Genomic DNA, 17,545 nt, shown 5'->3' with positions numbered 1-17,545 from the left:
CGGGGGCGGTGCGGGATCCGGGGGCAGTGTGGATCCCGGAGGCGGTGCGGAACCCGGGGGCGGTGCGGAACCCGGGGGAGGTGCGGGACGGTCGTGGGCGGTGCGGTGCGGCCATGGCAGAGCCGGTGGGTCCCGGTCCGTCCCCGCTGCTGGCGGCTGCCCGCCGGGCGCACGAAGCGGCTTTCGGGGGGCCGGCGGTGCTGGCGGCGTGGGCCCCCGGCCGGGTCAACCTCATCGGCGAGCACACCGACTATAACGGCGGCTTCGTGCTGCCCATGGTAAGAGCCTGGGATCCCCGGCCCCGGCATCCCGCCATGTCACCCTTCCGGGTCCCCTCTGAAAGCCCACGGGGGGTACCTCGCCCCAGGATGTCCCCTACCTCGGGGATGTGTCCCTCAGTCGAGGACCCTGCGGGATCCCCCCGCCGAGTCGGGAGCTCGCAGCAAGATCCGGAGCACCAGGGGCTCCGCAGAGCAGCTCCTCACTCACTACTGGGGGAATGCGATTTCCCCCTTCCCAACCACCTCTTTTCTGCAACCCCGTCAAACAATTTCCTGTTCACGGAGAGCGATGTTTCGGTGGTGGAGGTGGTTCGGAGCAGCAGGAGCTTCCTGCTCTTTCCGAGCTCCTTCGAGCTCCGTTTGACTCAATCCTAAATCAAACATACAGCTAATTATTGTGAGGCCGAAGAGCGTGGGAGCAGGTCAGCTGAATTCCCTGGCAGGCAAGAAAACTTCCTGAAGCCTCTCCCATGCTTGTAGTGGTTACCACTCCCCCGGAGCCCGACAGCCAGCACCCTGGCACTGAGCTGGGAGGGGGGTCCATCACAACGTTCAGCAGGAAGACCGTTCCTGTGTGGCAATAAATAGCCAGAAAGTTTAATTCTGTGCCGAGCCAGACCATACGCTGGGGGCTCTGTGGAGACAGAGTTAAGGGGAACATGTGTTGGGTGCTCCAGCTGTGAGTCAAAGCAGCCACCACTGTCCCCTGCCACCCATGGGGATACTCCAAGGGATGTCAAGGGGTCTGAGCCCACCTTCCCCACCCCCAGGCTCTGCAGCTGGGGACAGTGCTGGTGGGATCCCCCACGCAGGACGGGACCATCTCCATCCTCACCACCTCAGCGGAGGCGGACGAGCCCCACAGGGTGCAGTTCCCAGCTCCCCACCACGGCAGCTCCCTGAGCCCGGGGCGGCCTCGCTGGGCCAACTACGTCAAGGGCGTCATCCAGCACTACCGGGGTAAGACCCAGGCTGAGGGGTGGGGCAGAGGCCCCCTTGCAGGGACTGGTGTTCAGCACCCGGTTTTGGGTGCACTCCAGGGGCTCTTCCAGCAGTTTTGCAAACCTGCAGCTCTACTGGGACCAGGCTTCAGCAGAGATGCTCTCAGCTCCAAAGCCCCCTGTGTCTGGGAGCAGGTGCCCGGGTCACACTCTGCCATGGGTCACCCAGTGGTTTAAAGTGGGATATTGGGCAGAGGCTCCCTGCTCTTGCTCCCGGTGAGCTGCGGGGCACCCCCAGCCCTGCAGGGGCTCACAGCCCCCCTCCTCCCTTCTCTTCCCACAGGTGGTGCTGTGCCAGGGTTCAGTGCCGTGGTCGCCAGTGACATCCCCCTGGGCGGGGGCCTCTCCAGCTCGGCTGCTCTGGAGGTGGCTACTTACACCTTCCTCCAGCAGCTCTGCCCTGGTAAGGCAGTAGCCAGTCCTGACCCCTAGTGTCTCTGTTTCCAGGTGGGAGCTGGGATGAGGGGGGTGCCCTTAGCAAGATCCCACAGCCCTTGGGGAAACGCCGCTGTGGAGTGGGTCACAACTCCCGACTGCAGCCAGAGTGGGCACTGCTGTGACTGTGTGTTTCCTCTGGCTCATCCAGCCTGAGCTCCCCAGACCTCTAAAATCCATGGACCACCCCTGGGACAGGCCAGGGGCATGAGAGGATGTTCCCCTTGGAGCATCTCCCTACCCTGATGTCCCCAAAAACTGAGAGATCTGAGATACCAGTGTTAAATTATCACATCCAGCTGGATCTGGGGACCCACACTGGCATGGATGGCATGCAGTGGTGCAGGAGCAAGCACCTGCAGCTGCAAAACCCCATTCTATGGGAAAACAATCCTTTACCTCCATGTTGGCCCCACCTGCTCCAAGGCAAGGGGCCAGGGTCCTGGAGCTGCTAACCTGTGTGTCTCCACTCTGGCCCAGATGATGGTGATTTGGTAGCCAAGGCATTGGCGTGCCAGAAAGCAGAGCACACGTTTGCTGAGATGCCCTGTGGGATCATGGACCAGTTCATATCCGTGATGGGCAAGGAAGGCCACGCTCTGCTCATTGACTGCAGGTGAGGGCTGAGTGCTGAGCTCATGGTGCTATGCCCACCTCCTTGGGCAGCTGGGTGGGGATGAGCTGGTCCTGTGGCCATGACATAAGTGCAGGAGTGCAGGGAAGGGTTAACCCCCGAACCCAGCCCAACATCTCATTGTGGGGATGGGTCTTCCTGCCTTTTAATTCCTCCTTGGCTTGATTCCTCCTCCTGCAGCCTTTCTCCTACTTGCCTGTCCCTTTGCCACTTTCGTTAGGGACTGTTATGAAACTAATAATTGGGAAGGGAGAGAAATACTCGAGCGAAATCCTAAACCACCTGGACTTTGCCTCTGTGGTTCAGGAGCTGCCTGCCACGTGGCCTCACACAGGTGTCCGAGGGCTGGAGCGGGCAGGGGGACGGGCACATGGCCCACGCTGAGCTCTCGCTGCAGGTCCCTGGAGACTGTCCCTGTCCCACTGAGCGATGCCAGGCTGGCTGTGCTCATCACCAACTCCAACGTGCGGCACATGCTGACGGGCAGCGAGTACCCCACGCGCCGGCGGCACTGCGAGGAGGCAGCAGCAGCACTCGGCAAGGCCAGCCTGAGGGATGCCACCATGGCTGAGCTAGAAGGTGGGGACAGTCCTTCCCTTGGCTCTGGCAGCCTCTCGGGGCATCAGGAGCTCGATGCCTTGTGGCACCAGCTGAGACCGTGGGGTAGCTTTAGGGACAGGTGGCTGGGTGCACGCACTAGGATAGGAGTGTGCCAACACCTAGAGGAGCTCTGGCACAGGATGGCTGCAGGATGTAGCCGTGCTTGCTTCCAGCAGCATCCCTGGGTGGCTCTGCTGCAGGGACACACGTGTCTCCACAGTGGCCAGGAGCCGGCTGGGCGAGGAGGTGTATCGGCGCGCCAGGCACGTCATCGGCGAGATAGCACGGACAGCCCAGGCAGCACAGGCACTGCAGGACAGGGACTACAGGATGTTTGGGAGGCTGATGGTGGAGAGTCACAACTCCCTCAGGTGAGGATGCACCAAGGACGCTCACAGCCTTCCTCACATATACATGCACTTACAGGCAGAGCTGCACTGGTGTCTGCAGCCTCTGACATCGCTGCAGTTTGCTACTGCAGTGGCTGCACCAGGACACAGGTGTCAACTGTTCATGGTGCAGTGGTTATGGGCAGGGTGCAGGACAGGGCTCACCACAGGTCTCCTCTCTCCAGGGATGATTATGAAGTGAGCTGCCCCGAGCTGGACGAGCTGGTAGCAGCAGCTCTGGAAGTCGATGGGGTTTATGGCAGCAGGATGACTGGGGGAGGCTTTGGAGGCTGCACTGTGACACTGCTGGAAGCTGGGGCTGCAGAGAGAGCCAAGCAACACATCCAGGTATGCAGAAGAAAAGTGCCAGGAGGCTGACTTAAGGATCCCAAGGGAACACTCAGGGGCACAGCTTGGGCAGACTGGGTGGTTGAGATGGTGCTCCTGAGGCATTTGGGCCTTTCATGGCCCTGGATGGGCTTCACCAACCCTAACTCTGTTGGTGCCACTAAGCTCTTGCAGGCAGTTCAGCACCGTGCTGATCACAGAACCCTGCCCAAGGGTGTCACTGCATTGAGGAAGTGAGAGAAAAGGTGCTGGGTGAGCTTCAGGAAGGCCAAATTTATCTAGGGAAAAGTAATCTGAGCTAATCTTGGGCAATGCTGAGTTTAACACAGGCAGTTACAGCCCAAGAACAATCTCAGTGCCATCACCAATGTTCTCTAAATCAGCACCTCAGAGTGTACTGGTAGCTGAAAACACCAGCAAAATGGGGGTGTCAGTATGTGGGGACTGTGAAGGAGGCAGAGCTTCATTTTGCTGCTCTGTGAGATCATGATGCGCCCTGTAAATAACTGGGGGGATAAAGAAGGGGCTGAGAAAGGTCTGCAATGAGGAGAGACCAAAAGGTCTGTGCCTCTGCCAAAGCTGGGAGCGAGGGAATGTGACCAGGAATTACAAACCAGTGAAGGGGGTAGATGGAGTGAGTGTGGAACTGACCCTCAAATCCTCCAAAATAAGAACCAGGCAGCACTGGATGAGTTAGGAGCAGATCAGAGCTGAGGAAGGACTGCACAGGGCTGGGGGAGCTTGCAGAGGCCATGAAGCATCATCAGGGTCAAAAAGAGATTGGAAAAAATCATGGACAACAGTCCATAAGGTGCTGCTGAAGGGTCAGCTGAGGAGTGTGTTGGTATCCTCCCTGCCCCAGGCTGTGGTTGGACCATAGGACCCCAGGCAGTGGCTGGGACAAGATGCTGTCCCCAAAGAGCATCTGAGATGGCTGCTTTTGGAGTGGTGATGACAGGGTCAGATGGGTGCTGGGCTGACCAGCAGGGCCTTTCTCCCTGTCTCTGGAAGCCCCCAGCCCACTCCCAGAGCACCAGCACTGACTGCTCCTCTTGTCTCCTAGGAGAAATACAGAGGCACAGCCACCTTCTACCTCACCAAGCCCTCTGGAGGGGCAAAGGGGCTGCCCCTGTAGAGGAGCAACCACCTCACCTGAGATCCCTGGTCTGGAATTGCCTCTGTCTGAGAGGCAGCTGCTTTCCCTGCTTCCCAAGGGGGTCGGTTTGTCCGTCTACATCATTTGCTCAATAAAGGCATTTGCACAGTTCTGCACCCACTTGATCCAAAGTCATTGGGGACCATTCCTCAGAGGAGACTGGTTTAACTCCAGTTTGAACTGGACTGATGAGCCATTACCAGGGCTGTGGGGTCCAGTAGTGCCTCTGGAGCTGCAGTTGCAGGAGGGGATGGCAGTGGAGGAGCAGCAGGCACTGGACTTGGCAGAAGTTCCTGTTTGGGAATCTGGCACATGTCCTTCATCTGCTGCAGATGGAGGCTGTTGGCGGGGGGGGGGGATTATTTTTAGATTTTTTTTAAAGAAAAAGGAAGAGGCAGACTGTAGAGAAAACATTTATTAAGTGCAATAGGAAGCCATCTGGTCAAAGACCTGCTCTGGATCTGCCTTGGAAAGGCTGAAACAGCACCAGCCCTAATGACCAGATGGAATTTAAAACGACAGCCATGGGTTAGTGCACAAGCCATGGTGTATGTGGGGAAGGCATGATTCCCTGGAGAGCAGCTGATGGCCAGGCTCTGCTCTTGGGTAAGGGGATAATCTTTGGTTAAAATGCTTGGACGTGGGGCTCCCTTTTTAGGCAGTTTCCAGTGTTTTACCATGGACCAAAAAGCACAGGGAAAAAGGGGCACAGAGTCCTTGTGCCAGTCCACGTGTCAGCTGGAGAGGAAACCCCAACCACAGAGGGGAGATGGGAACAGGGAGACAGGTAGGTTAATGCCACTGGCTCTTGATCAGGAGAAATAAGTGCTTCTTGAAGGCACAGTGTGAAACCACAGGGTTGGTAAAGTATCTCTTGAGCCAAGTTCAAAACTGACCCAGCTCTGGCTGCAATCTTGCAGACTCCCGTGGACTTTACTCACCCACGTGCATCTTTGGCTTAAAGGTGTACAACCCTTCCTAGTGAAATGAAAAGCCTGGAGAGGAGAGGGAACACTCAGTGCTGAGTTCTTCAGATTCCAAAAGAAAAAAAAAAAGCCAAAAAACCCAAAAAACAACAACCAAAAGAAAAAAAAAAGGAGGAAAAAAAAAAGAAAAGCCAAGGTCCATTGCCAGATGAAACCAGGCCAGTGATGCTTCCAGGGTGACCAGGCAGCTGCTGTTTTGGTTGGAAGCTCTAGCCTGGGGCAGTGGCAGCTGCTGCTCTGGGCAGGCTCCTGGCTCTCCGCAGGCTCCTCGCCTGTTCCCATGCTGCTGGAACACGCCAGGGAAACGTGCTGCTCAATTGTTCTCACTGGTAGAGGGCAGGGAGATGCTGGGCATCCTGCCCAGAGCCAGGAAATGAAGCCCAGCAAGGTCTCAACTCAGCCCAGCACTGTGCAAGGAGAGCTGAAGCTGAGACTGAAGGAGTCTCAGGATGATGGGAGCACCTCCTGTTCCAAGGTTTGCTCTTCCCTTGTGCTTACTGGTGGATCACAGGTCCCTTTATGGATGTTGCTGCTGGACAAGAAGTCTTTTAAAAGATACCCAGCATCATCTGCCCTGAAATCTCGCACTGTCCACATCAGCCATGTAAGAAAGCCCAGCACTGTTCCCATCTCTGCCACTGGGGCCACCCCCATCCCTCACCTCTGGGCAGCCTCCAGCCCCTTCTGTGCCCATGTGCCATGGTTGGAGAGCACTTAGCTGGGGGATGCCCTGCAGTGAGCAGGTTTGGCCACTTGCACCCTTCTGCAGGAGTCTCTGGTGCTTGAGGATATAAAGTCCAAGGCAGAGTCCACCAGCTCATCAACAGGCTCATCACAGGGTTCAAGTGGCTTTTGAATCAAGCCCTTAACAAATTTCTTCCAGTTATTCATGTTTCTCAGCAGCCACAGACAGTCCCAGTGTAGCCTCTACATTCAGCATAGATCTTATCCACCTCCATTTTTTGTATAAAATAATAAAATACATTTATATATATTTATATATATATACTATGAAAACTGTACAATATTGTATGCCAAAAAAAAAAAAAAAGCATCAGAGGCCATCAATGAGTAACACTACACAAACAAAAGGTTATTCTTTGCTATAGTGGTACCAAATGTCAGCAGTGAAGGACAGACACAACTAGGTGCAGTAAGAAAGCACAGGTTACCCCAAACCCCTACCTTGCAGCTCTCATAGAAAAACCCCACACAGAACAAACCACCCCCTCTCCAGTGGGCAGGTGAGTTGCCAGAGAGCCTGGAGCAAAGGTGGAAACTGTGACCCTCTATAAATCAGGATTTTCCCAGTTGAGTTCCTCTCAAAACTGAGGACCTGAGAATAAAGCACTCTGCTCCATTTACCTGGGGAGGCTGGAGCCATGGAGACACCCAAATTTCCACCCTGAAGGATGAGCTTGATCATCACACACCTGATGACCGAGCTGTGCCAGAGCTCTGATTGCACTGGGCTCCAAAGGAGAAGTCCAGAGCTTGGAGTGCCAGGGAGGGTCTGTACCCACAGCAGGAGCTGCCCAGGCACCACAGCAGCATCTGGAGGAAGCACCCTTGGGTTGTTCCACAAAGTTCTGCCACGTGATCCCAAATGTCCCACTGGTGCTCAGCCTGCCCCGGCTCAGGCCTCGTAGAACTGCCTCTCCACCTGCTTGGTGAGGGTCCCGCTGGACATCACGGTCCGGCTCACAAACTCCTGGGTGAGGGTGCTGCTGGTGTTCTCCACTCGCTGGCTCGTCACGAGCATTCCGTCTGCAAGGACAGCGCGCTCAGAGCGGGGTCACAGGGACAGGGATCTGCTCTGTCTGCTGATCCCAGGCAGAAGTTTCCCCTTAAATACCACTTTCACTGATGGAAAACCCCTCCACATCAAGTGATTCAGTACTTTGCTATGTCAGTCAGTCAGATGGATCTCCTAACACCTCCCAAACTCGGTGTTGCAGTGTGAACCCAGGAGTTTAGTGGGACAACATGGGAAACTACACTGATGTGATTAAAGATGTTTGTCACACCACTCTGCTTTTTACTGCTCTAAAGAGATCAAACCTTACAGGAAGAGCTATGATTTGGTCTCTAGTGATAGTGCTGAAGGACTTTGGAACTCAGCTTTCCCCCTGTGACTGGGCAGCACATGTGAAAACAACTGCAACTGTCTCTGGGGCAGAGCAGGAACACGATGTAAGAAAGTAAGAGGTGTAAGATCTTCAGCAATGCCACCTGATGGACCCTCCTTCCCTGCCTTTGGCACTTCAGGTAGAAGCACCCCCTCAGAACTTTGGACAAGCAGAATTATCCTTTGTTTTCTGGGGGGGTTTCAAAGCAACAGTGAGCCCCTACCTGTGAAGTGGGGATCCAAAGAGGAATGGCTGATGCTGGTTTTGGTGGTGTATTCAGTGGGGAATTTGTACACTTCTTCCCTCATGTACTGCTGTCCTCCAAACTGGGAGAAAGCACCTGGGAGAAGGAAAAGGCTTGAGCCAGCCAGGAAACAACAAGGAGCTTCCAACCCCTCAACCCTGCACAGTTCACACACACCAGGAGTCAGCTCAGGAGGAGCTGGAAAGGGACTCCAGGAATTCTGTTGCCTTCTCTGAGAGGTTTCTTAACTTTGCACCTCCGCAGAGACATGGTACTGTACCTCTGTTCTGAGATTCAATGGTGATGAGGCCTTCTCTCTCTGGCCCAAAGCCTTGGGTGGTGTTGGCCTGCACTTTGAACTTGTATGGGACATTCTCACTCAGGTGGGGCACAGTCAGGGTGGTTTCCAGATTGTCTCCTTCGACATAGATTGTCCTGGGCTCCCCTAATCCACACAGACAGAGGTGAAGACAGACAAGAGTGAAGGTCCCTCCAAACACACTCCCCCCAACTCTGAGTGCTGCCTTGGCTTTCCCTGAGCTTTATGCCACCCACAGACTGTAGGATCACACCCAGTTCTACTAAAGGTTAAGACAACCCTGTTTTACCACAGTGGGGAACCTCAGCAACCAACCTCCACTGGGTTTTGGCTGCAATAAGCAACAGGTCCTTCCACTTCCCATCATGTTTGTTACACCAGACCATGCAATGACACAAAGCATGAGGAGGCAGCAGCTCCCAAGCCTGGGATCAGCCTCATGTCCCCACTTTGTCTGCACTGACGTAGGCAGACAACTTTGTCACTGGTTTTAGAAAAAATACAGCAAGTTGCAGCTTTTGCTGGAGGTATCTTGAGCTCTACCCATGGAACTGGACTTCCTCAGCCTGGCCCCTTACCTCCTCCATGCAGCATCTCACAGGTGATCCTGTAGCCCAAGATGGGCCCGTTGGGCTCACGGGGTCTCTCCCAGCTGAGGTGAAGGGAGTCTGGGCTGAGGGCTGTGAAAACCAGTGGTCCAGGAGCACAGGGGGTGCTCAGTGTGAAGGGTGTGCCTGCAAGGGCATGAGGGACAGGTCACATCACGGAGGGGATGAGGGGGAAAGTGGGAGGGATCTGCACACAGCATTTATGGAACGAGCTGGAAAGTCTCAGCTGTCTCCCAGGCAACTAGCAACAGGACAAGAGAACATAGCCTCAAACTGCACAAGGGAAGGCTCAGGTTGGACATCAGGAGGAATTTCTTCACAGAAAGGGTTGTTAGACATTGGAATGGACTGCCCAGGGAGGTGGTGGAGTCACCATCCCTGGAAGTGTTTAAGAAATGACTGGATGTGGCACTCAGTGCTCTGGTCTGGTTGACAAAGCGGTGATTGGTCACAGGTTGGACTTTGTGACCTTAGAAGTCCTTTTCCAACCTTAATGATTTCTGTGACTGTGTGATTCTATCTAGACAGCTAGTGGGGAGCAAGTGCGTAGGAAAGGAGGTCCTGTCCCTAACTGAGAGAAAGGAATGCTCAGGATGGGTCGGGGAGAGAAAACAGGCCAGCACTGTAGACAGCAGCAGAGACATCAGTGCCACCCTTCTGTCCACATCTGCCTCACCTGGTACAGGACTGAGCGGGCTCTGTGGGTCCACCTGGGACTCTATGGTGATGACTCCTTCCCTCTCCGGGCCCCAGCCTTCCTCACTCTGTGCCTTCACCTTGAAGATGTAGGAATGGTTGGGCAGCAGGTCCTCTACCACCACCGAGTTCTGGCTGGGGTTGGGGATGGTGATTCTGTTCACCTCTCCTGGGATGCACAGGGAAGGGGGTGTCAACACCACGTTGCAGGCACAAACACAGAGCCATGGCTTTTGCCTAAACCCCATCTCAAACAAACTGCCTGGAAAACCCATCCAGGGTCCCTCCCTGACCACCTCCATCACACCTTGCCACCAGCAACTGGTAGAGCAGGACAAGAGATTTTTCCAAAAAAGGATTAGGATAAACAACAGCTTCTTGAAAACTCAAGAATTTTCAGACAAAAAGAATCACATTTTCACTGATACTGCCCCAAGATTGATGTAAAAATATTTCAGTCCCTTCTTCAAGTTCCATATGTTAAAGAAACCATCAATAAGATGTTTGGGCTGGTGGAGAATGAGTCAAAGGTTTATTTTGGAGGAGGGTTGGAGCAATCCCAGAAATTGTCCCCCCCACAGGAGAAATGGGGAATGGGAGCTGTGGGGTAGCTGAAACATTTCCTACACAAAAATCATGTTTGGGACCAATCCCTGAATCCCAGAATGGTTGAGGTTGGAAGGCACCTCTGGAGAGGTCATTTGGTCCAACCCCACCCTACTCAGAGCAGGGTCACCCAGAGCCAGTTGTCCAGGAGAAGACCCAGACCAGACTCTCCACCACCCGAAACTCCCCCCACCAGCAGGGTCCTGCTCACTGACCTCCGCTGAGGAGCTGGTACTGCACACTGTAGCCCTGCACCTCCTTCTCGCAGCGTGGCTCCTGCCAGCTCACCTTCAGGGAGGTGGGTCCCAGGGCAGAGAACACCAGGCGTGTGGGGGTGTCAGGGATGCCCAGAGGCTTCCTGGAGTCTGAGACAGAAAGGGAACATCAGGGTGGAGGTTTGGGGAACGAGGGCTAAGAGGGCTGGGGGAGAGAGGGGAGTGGCACACGCAAGCTTGGGGTGGTCCTCATGGTTCAGGGAGAACGTGGTGAGATGTCATCTCTGCAAGCTGACCTGTCATGAGGGGGGACTGGCTGGCTCTGCACACCTACAGGGATATCCTGTGGCCTTGGGGTGCAAACCTTGGGTGGGACAAGTCAAGGTAAGCTTCGTGCCCCTGTGGTAGAGAGACCAGAGTAGGGGCTTGGGTGCTGTGTGTGACCCTCCTCACCCACCTCAAAGCACCCTGTCCAACCTGCCAGCAGCTTCCACAGACTTCTTCAGGTGTAGGTCTGCTAAGACTGGCCCTATTCTATAGATAAAGCAGCCCAACACCTCCAGGGTCTGTTCAAGGGGCAGCTGGGATCAGGACTGGGTGCTCTGGCTCCTTCTCAGCTCAGCCTACTGGGACACAAGGCTCATGACAAGCCCAGCAGCCTCCCAGGTGATACCCAGGGACTGAAAACCCTCACTGACAGGGACTTTGGCCAAGAAGCTTGCAGAGGTACATCTCATATGGAGCACACGTTCTCCCCAAGAGTTCTCCAAAGGCCTGTGGAGTAAGACTGATAACAACAAACTTGTTAGGAATGAAGAGGATGGGGACAATGAGCTAATCAGAGCACGGTGGCAGCAGTGGTGGTGAGTGTTAATCAGTCCAGGTGGGTTGAAACACAGTGGAAGTCCCCTGCAAATGGAAAGGTGGTGTGATGGAGGCACAGGCTGGGTCAGGGGGAAGATCACAGCACACAGCAAGCCATGGAGGGGAGGTTTGGGGTGAGCAGTGGATGGCAACAGCTCATGGATGGACAGTGGCTTGGCTGTTATGGGATGTGTGGCTGGGAGCAGACACTGGACAAGCTGTACCTATGTACTTGCAAATCCCTGTGGACCCATCAGTCATGTTTATAGAGTCCCGAAAGCCAATGCTGGGGTAGTAACCCTTCACCTTTGCCCTGCTCCTGAAACCCACATCCCAGGGCTGTGGGATCGTCCTCCCAGCATCTTCACGGATGGGAGGGAGGAGTGTCCCTGGGTAATCTACAGAATCAGTGCAAGAAGAAAGAGAAAAACACCATTGGAAACACTTTAGAGTGGGTTCAGCCCAGGTGCCGGTTCCTGCACAGATGACTTTTTAAAGCTCAGGTTTGAGGAATCTTTTAACAACCTTCTCTCAGCACAGCTGACATAGAGGCGTAGAGCTGAAAGGCAACCACGCTGCTAGACAGAGTGAGAAGAAGAGACACGAGCTCTTCCTGGACTGCTTTGTGGTGTGAGGATAAGGATGGAGCTCCCTTTCCTGAGCACTCAGCACATTAGGGATGGGAACCCTTTCCAAACTGGTCTAAGAGAAGAGGGACCTTAGCAAAGCACCAAGACATCAGTGGTGAGGACATGACCTTCCTGACCTCTGGTTCATAGGCCCCCTTAGCTGTGAACACAGTCTTCACCCCAAAAGGACTTTAGGGCACAGATCCAAAGACAGTCACAAGGGTGGAAGGGAAGGATGGGTCCCATGGTCACAGTACTCACCATGCCCCATCTGCATCGTGGAGTAGTCTCTTGTCAGCGAGGAGCTCCCCATCACCCTGTGCTCCTGATGCACGTGGGAGCTCAGCTGGTGGTAGCTGGTGTTGGTTGTCCTGGTCAGGGAGCCACTGGCACTGCCGGGGAAGGAGAAGTCCACGCGGCCGTTCAGCAAGTGCTCTGTGGAAGAAGGCACACCATGAGGGATGTGGCTGTGGGCAGGGCTGCTGCTCCAGTTTCCACGGGGAGGAAGCAGGAGGCATCACGGTGCCCCCTGCCTTGGCTGTGTTCCAGCTTCAGCCACTCCAGGAGGTTGTTCTGGGGTGCTACATCTGGGACAAGCCACAGGCACCCGATGTGACGATGCAGAAACAAAGAGGTAAACAAAAACACCCAGCACCAGACACAGCCCTGGTGCCCAAGGTAACTCCAGACCTCGGCCTTGCTGGGGCACTGCCTTGTGGTTGTTGCCACGTTCTCTCACATCTCTCCTTAGATGCAAGCACAGGTTTGTAATTTCAGATTTAAAAAGGAGGCTGAAGAAGGAAAATGGCCCTTTATGGAGGTGGTTTCTCCAAATCTCATTCTGGATCTCATCTCAGCTGGATCTGAAAAGCAAACTCCACTCCATTGTTTTGGTCCTCGACAAACGCCCATCCCCTCCCAGGGGGGTAGATCAGCTACCCACGAGAGAGTGATTTCTGTTTAACAGTCCAGCAGATCTGCCCCAGAAGCTCAGGGCACTTAATTAGGGTGGAGAGCTGCCTTTGGAAGTGGCACTGCCATCATCTGAGTTTGCTCCTGCCTCGAAGATCCAGCCTTTTGTAGAAGCAACTTGCTAGCAGGCTCCCAAGTCCATGCCGAGATGGGGGTTACCTTGACACTCTTGAGAGCAGACACACCAGGACAAGGTTTTGAAGCAGACCACAACAGTGCATCACACCAGCACGAGGATGGGCACAGAAGGGGAGGGCGGGGACACGGACTGGGGCAGGTCCCATCCACTGGCCCCTTGGCTCAGAACAGGACGAGACAGGACACTCGATGCCATAACGAAGCCGTCCTTCACCTGCTTGGGGCCGGGGTGTCCCACTCCTCCTCACACTGCCAGTAGCCACGTCGCTGTCCTCCTCGTGGAGGAGACCCTCGGCGTCCGAGGAGAGGCGGCTGCTGCCAGAGAGGCGGGGAATGGTTTCAGGGGGGAGCCTCCAGGTGATGCGGCGAAGGTCCAGGTCTTCTCCCAGCAGCTGCACATATTTCCACCTGGAGCCTTTTGGGACAACGCAAGCACTGATGTTGGCATGACCTGCAGGGGGCAGGGTGGGCTACCCACCACCTCCGTGCTGTTTGCTGGGGAGGGGAAGGGGCAGGAACCGGTGGGAACAATGTTCATTCACAGCCCATCCCGCCAAGTGTTGGCTGATGAGTTCAGGCGGTGCAACCGTCGTGGGACTGGTGGATGGAGAATGGTGGAAGCGTGACAGGCATGGGGCTCCTCAACCCCCAGACTGTTTTGCAGCCCCATGTCCATCAGGACAAAAGGTGAGAGTCAAAGTCCCACCACACGACCGTCCCTGTCACGAAGAGTCTGCAACAATCGTCCTCTGCTCAGGAGAGGTTTCGTCACTCCTCGATGTGTGTTTGGGATGGTCCAACTCTTGATGTTTCCATCACCTGGCTCTCTGAAAGGACCAGGGACTCGCTCTTGGGTCCCAGGCCCTGAGAACCCTCCCAGAGAAGACCCCCAGAGAAAATCCTACTGACAAGCCTTGTCTTCTGCCTTATGGCCCATCTTCCTCTCCTTGTCCCAGTACAAAAACAGGGGGTCAGACTCATTCAGAGAGCAAAGTGATGGAGGAAACGAGGCCAGTGCCTTCCCAGCATTGGTGAGTTCCCTTCTGTTGGCTTTGCTAAGACCTTGAGCATCCAAGGAACTCAGAGGTCTGTTACCAGTGTTTGTTTGCTGACACCAACTTGTGATCCAACCAAATGGCAACAGGAAGGGAAGATGAGCAGGGAGGGCCATGGAAAGCTCCTCTCCCACCCCACACTGAGATTTTTCTTTGCCTCATGGCTAAGACAAGGAGACACTGGTCTTATTTACACTGTGACCAGTTAGGTGTTCCCATGGATGCAGCTACTGAGCTTTGGAAAGGCTGATCTCCACCATCTCCACGACTGGGATCTCCCCATCTCAGAGAGGAGGAAAGGAGCAGTGCAGCAAAGCTGCTGTTGAGGAAAATGAATCTTAAAAATGACCTTTGCAAAACTCAGAGCAATGTACCTGAATCATCAGAGACACTGGGGCGCTTGCTGCCAGCCGGAGAGCGGAGCACATCCGTGCTGTACATCAGGTAGCTGTCGTAGTCCTCACCTCCCTCTGCATCAACGATGGGGACATCAGGGATGATGGGGACTGCAGGACAGGTGGAAAGTGCTGTTAGACAAGCAGCAGAGAGCCACTTCTCCCACGCTCAGGCTGGCCCTCAGCATTCCCAGGGGTGGCTGGTGCAGCAGAGCAAACATCAGGGGATGTTTGGGACGGGGAGGCAGCTGGGGGTGATGGGGAGCACTCCCCAGCACTGCTCCTGCCCCCCTGCTCCCCACCCAGGCAGGGACTCACTGGACATGGGGCGCTTGGGCTGCGTGGCGAGGTTGATGGTGGCTTCTCTCTCAGGCCCCCAGCCAGCACCGTTCCTGGCCCTCACTGTGTAGCGATAGGGCTGCGACTCCCGCAGGTTTTCAATCAGCACCATGCGCTTCTTCGGGTCCTCAACCAGCACCTTCTTCACCGGGCCGATGGGTACTGCAAACACGGGCACGCCTGTCACCCACAAGACACAGAGGACCCCGCAGCACCCCACCCTTGGCTCGCTGAGGTTTGGTGTCAGGACACAGCCCAGCTCTGGGATGAGGTGCAGCAGCTCGTTGGGCTGCTCACAACAGGCATGGCATCATCCCAGGGAAATTCCCAAACTGAATGCTGAAGTCAACCTACACCACAGGTCTCCTGTTGCTGGTGTGTCACAAATAGCATCTTCCTGGCACCCTATCCCTAGGTCTAGATCTGCGAACTAAGTTTTTGAGATGAAAACCAACATAAAACACTATGGAAGTGAATGGGAACAGAGAGTGTTCTGGGATTTGCAGGATTAAATCCTGACTGGTGATTTTTCTGCGCTCCTTCCATCCCAGTTCTCACAAGAAACATGCTTGGAGCTGTTCTGGTTCTGCTGCTGCTGGGGACCAGCCCAGCCTGCAGAAAATGTACTCCTGCCCCTCAGCCTGGCTGGACTGACCCATCCAAAAATGAACTCTTACTGTTGTCCTCGTTGACAAGTCCATAACTGACTTCGTAAGCCGTGATCTCCCCGTTGGTTTCCGCAGGCTCAGCCCAGCTCAGCTGTGTCACAGTGGAAGACACAACATTGAAAGCCAAGCGACCGGGCTCGCTGGGCACTGGAAAGGCAAGAGCAGAGGGTCCAGGTTACTGCAAGTCAAGCACCAGCAGACGCCCAGAGTTCCCCAGATCACAGCTGGGTTGCAGTGGGAGATGCTCAGTGCTTGACCCCAGACCATGAGAAGCTCAGGGCTGGAGTCCTGACCCCATGTGGGGTGCAAAGGCACAAACTTGCTCCCTACATGGTGGGAAGAAGGATGTAGAGTGGCTCACCCTCCTCCAGTGTGCGGCAGTGGATGATGTCAGAGTAAGCCCCCTCACCCAGGGCGTTGTAGGCACAGACTTGCATCTCATAGTCACAGAAGGGGTAGAGGTTACTCAGCTCTGCTGATGGTGTTTTGACATCAATGAGATGGGCTTCTGACTCAGGGTCCCCTTGGATCCAGTATTTCACCTGGCAAAGCAAGAGCAAGCTGTGATTCCTTCAGATCCTCACATAATGGGTGAGAAGTTCCCCATCTCTTACTGAATCTGCTCTGGGAAGGGTGTTGTGCCATTCCTCTGAAATGGGAGGTCACAACAATCTGGGCATTTCATGGGAAGTGATGGAAAGGAAGATGAAACCACCAGGAATCTTTCCTGCAAATCCCACATCCACCCAGCAATGGTCCCTCAAGGATGGAGGGGACCAGAAGGAGTGAACTTGCTCCCTCTTTTGGGTGTCTTCTTGGACCCCTTCAGTACAAATGATTTATGTGAAACACCTGCAGGATGAGACCCACACTCTTCCCTCGGATCCACTCACCCCTTACCTTGTACCCCAGAGGTTTTCCCGGTGGAGGAAACCAGTTGAAGCTGATTTCCCTGGAGCTGAGGGCGCGGGCATTGGGATTAAGTGGTGCACTCAGGCGGCCTTTGGGGGACTGGGGGACTTGGGCCAGGCCAGTCATCGATGGGACACCATCCACCAGCTCTGTAGACACGAGGAAGAAAGACCACATCAGCACCAGAACCCACCTTGGGAGAACAAGGAAGTGTGCATCTCCCCAGCACTGCCTGCCATGCTGTGAAAAATATGTTATTTATTTTTTGATCCACTTGACAACATCCCTTACAGTTTTCCTTGTCCAGCCACAGGAACCACCAAGCACTGCTCGTGGCAAGTCCCACCTCTCCCATATTTTTATAGCTTTTCATTCGAATTCCCAAGGAAAAGGAATAAAGAATCCGTTCTATTTTGCGTCTGAGAGGTATGCTATCCCTCTTTCTCCCACCCGCTGTCTATTCCAGGTCGTGCCTCTAGAGGGAGGCCCAATTCTACCGGACGGAGAGGGAGTAATGTCCTCGCTGCCGCTTTTCGGACGAGGAGCAGCGCTGGAGCTCCGTACACCACCCTCGGGGTGGGCTGGGATGGCTTGGGGGTCCCCGCACCCCTGGCTGCCGGCCCCTACCTGGGTCGGCGATGGTCACCGTGGTCTGGGGGTATCGGCCTATCTTGGCGCCGTACTTGGGGTGGAGGAGGTCGATGGCAAATTGCTTGAGCTGGCAGTTGTTTAGGAGGGTATCTATTTCAGTCAGCTCCAGCAAGGGCACCTGCACCTCCTTTCGGGTCTCCCCAGGCTGGAAGACCAGTTCACCCTCTGTGAAGAGATAGTCCTGGAGGAGAAGGAAGAGGTGCAGGATGAGGAGAAGGAGAAAGTGTGTGGAGGAGAAGGAAGAGGTGTGTTCAAGGTGAAGCTGGATGGGGCTC

At 55.0% G+C, this 17,545-nt stretch overlaps 3 protein-coding genes across 5 annotated transcripts in view; 1 reads left to right on the top strand and 2 right to left on the bottom strand.

Annotated features, from left to right (window-relative positions):
• LOC113952531 overlaps positions 1–503 on the bottom strand; it is a 7,475-nt gene extending 6,972 nt beyond the window's left edge. The window contains exon 1 of the mRNA XM_027654698.1: positions 380–503. The gene's annotated coding sequence lies outside the window, so the exon portion shown is untranslated. The remainder of the gene's footprint in view (positions 1–379) is intronic.
• GALK1 (galactokinase 1) lies at positions 114–4,960 on the top strand. The gene is made up of 8 exons (XM_027654699.1): positions 114–278; positions 1,052–1,241; positions 1,566–1,685; positions 2,198–2,333; positions 2,749–2,930; positions 3,172–3,322; positions 3,526–3,688; positions 4,752–4,960. Exons 1-8 carry the CDS (start codon positions 114–116, stop codon positions 4,821–4,823), a joined length of 1,179 nt encoding a protein of 392 aa, XP_027510500.1. The 3' UTR covers positions 4,824–4,960.
• A 284-nt stretch (positions 4,961–5,244) lies between these two features.
• Positions 5,245–17,545, bottom strand: part of ITGB4 (integrin subunit beta 4) — a 29,281-nt gene continuing 16,980 nt past the window's right edge. The window contains exons 27-41 of one of the 3 annotated variants that reach the window (XM_027654598.1): positions 17,247–17,451; positions 16,608–16,768; positions 16,069–16,249; positions 15,717–15,854; positions 15,019–15,201; positions 14,680–14,811; positions 13,465–13,665; positions 12,402–12,575; positions 11,736–11,909; positions 10,648–10,797; positions 9,807–9,995; positions 9,101–9,256; positions 8,484–8,648; positions 8,183–8,299; positions 5,245–7,597 (exon numbers count right to left, since the gene is read on the bottom strand). In XM_027654598.1, the coding sequence (XP_027510399.1) occupies positions 7,467–7,597; positions 8,183–8,299; positions 8,484–8,648; positions 9,101–9,256; positions 9,807–9,995; positions 10,648–10,797; positions 11,736–11,909; positions 12,402–12,575; positions 13,465–13,665; positions 14,680–14,811; positions 15,019–15,201; positions 15,717–15,854; positions 16,069–16,249; positions 16,608–16,768; positions 17,247–17,451 (2,457 nt within the window). In that variant the 3' untranslated portion in view covers positions 5,245–7,466. The remainder of the gene's footprint in view (positions 7,598–8,182; positions 8,300–8,483; positions 8,649–9,100; positions 9,257–9,806; positions 9,996–10,647; positions 10,798–11,735; positions 11,910–12,401; positions 12,576–13,464; positions 13,666–14,679; positions 14,812–15,018; positions 15,202–15,716; positions 15,855–16,068; positions 16,250–16,607; positions 16,769–17,246; positions 17,452–17,545) is intronic. The other 2 variants (XM_027654599.1, XM_027654600.1) reach the window with 2 other exon arrangements.

This window comes from Corapipo altera, unplaced genomic scaffold (assembly GCF_003945725.1).
Source record: "Corapipo altera isolate COAL_440 unplaced genomic scaffold, ASM394572v1 343, whole genome shotgun sequence".
Taxonomy (NCBI): domain Eukaryota; kingdom Metazoa; phylum Chordata; class Aves; order Passeriformes; family Pipridae; genus Corapipo; species Corapipo altera.
This window is presented reverse-complemented; position numbering and strand designations above follow the sequence as displayed.

What these genes read in the sequence shown, in the direction of transcription:
- GALK1 (XM_027654699.1), top strand. Translation starts at nt 114, where the DNA reads ATGGCAGAGCCGGTGGGTCCCGGTCCGTCCCCGCTGCTGGCGGCTGCC. An exon ending in CGTCATCCAGCACTACCGGG is followed by an intron (nt 1,242 to 1,565) that starts GTAAGACCCAGG and finishes CTCTTCCCACAG; the next exon opens with GTGGTGCTGTGCCAGGGTTC. An exon ending in CACCATGGCTGAGCTAGAAG is followed by an intron (nt 2,931 to 3,171) that starts GTGGGGACAGTC and finishes GTGTCTCCACAG; the next exon opens with TGGCCAGGAGCCGGCTGGGC.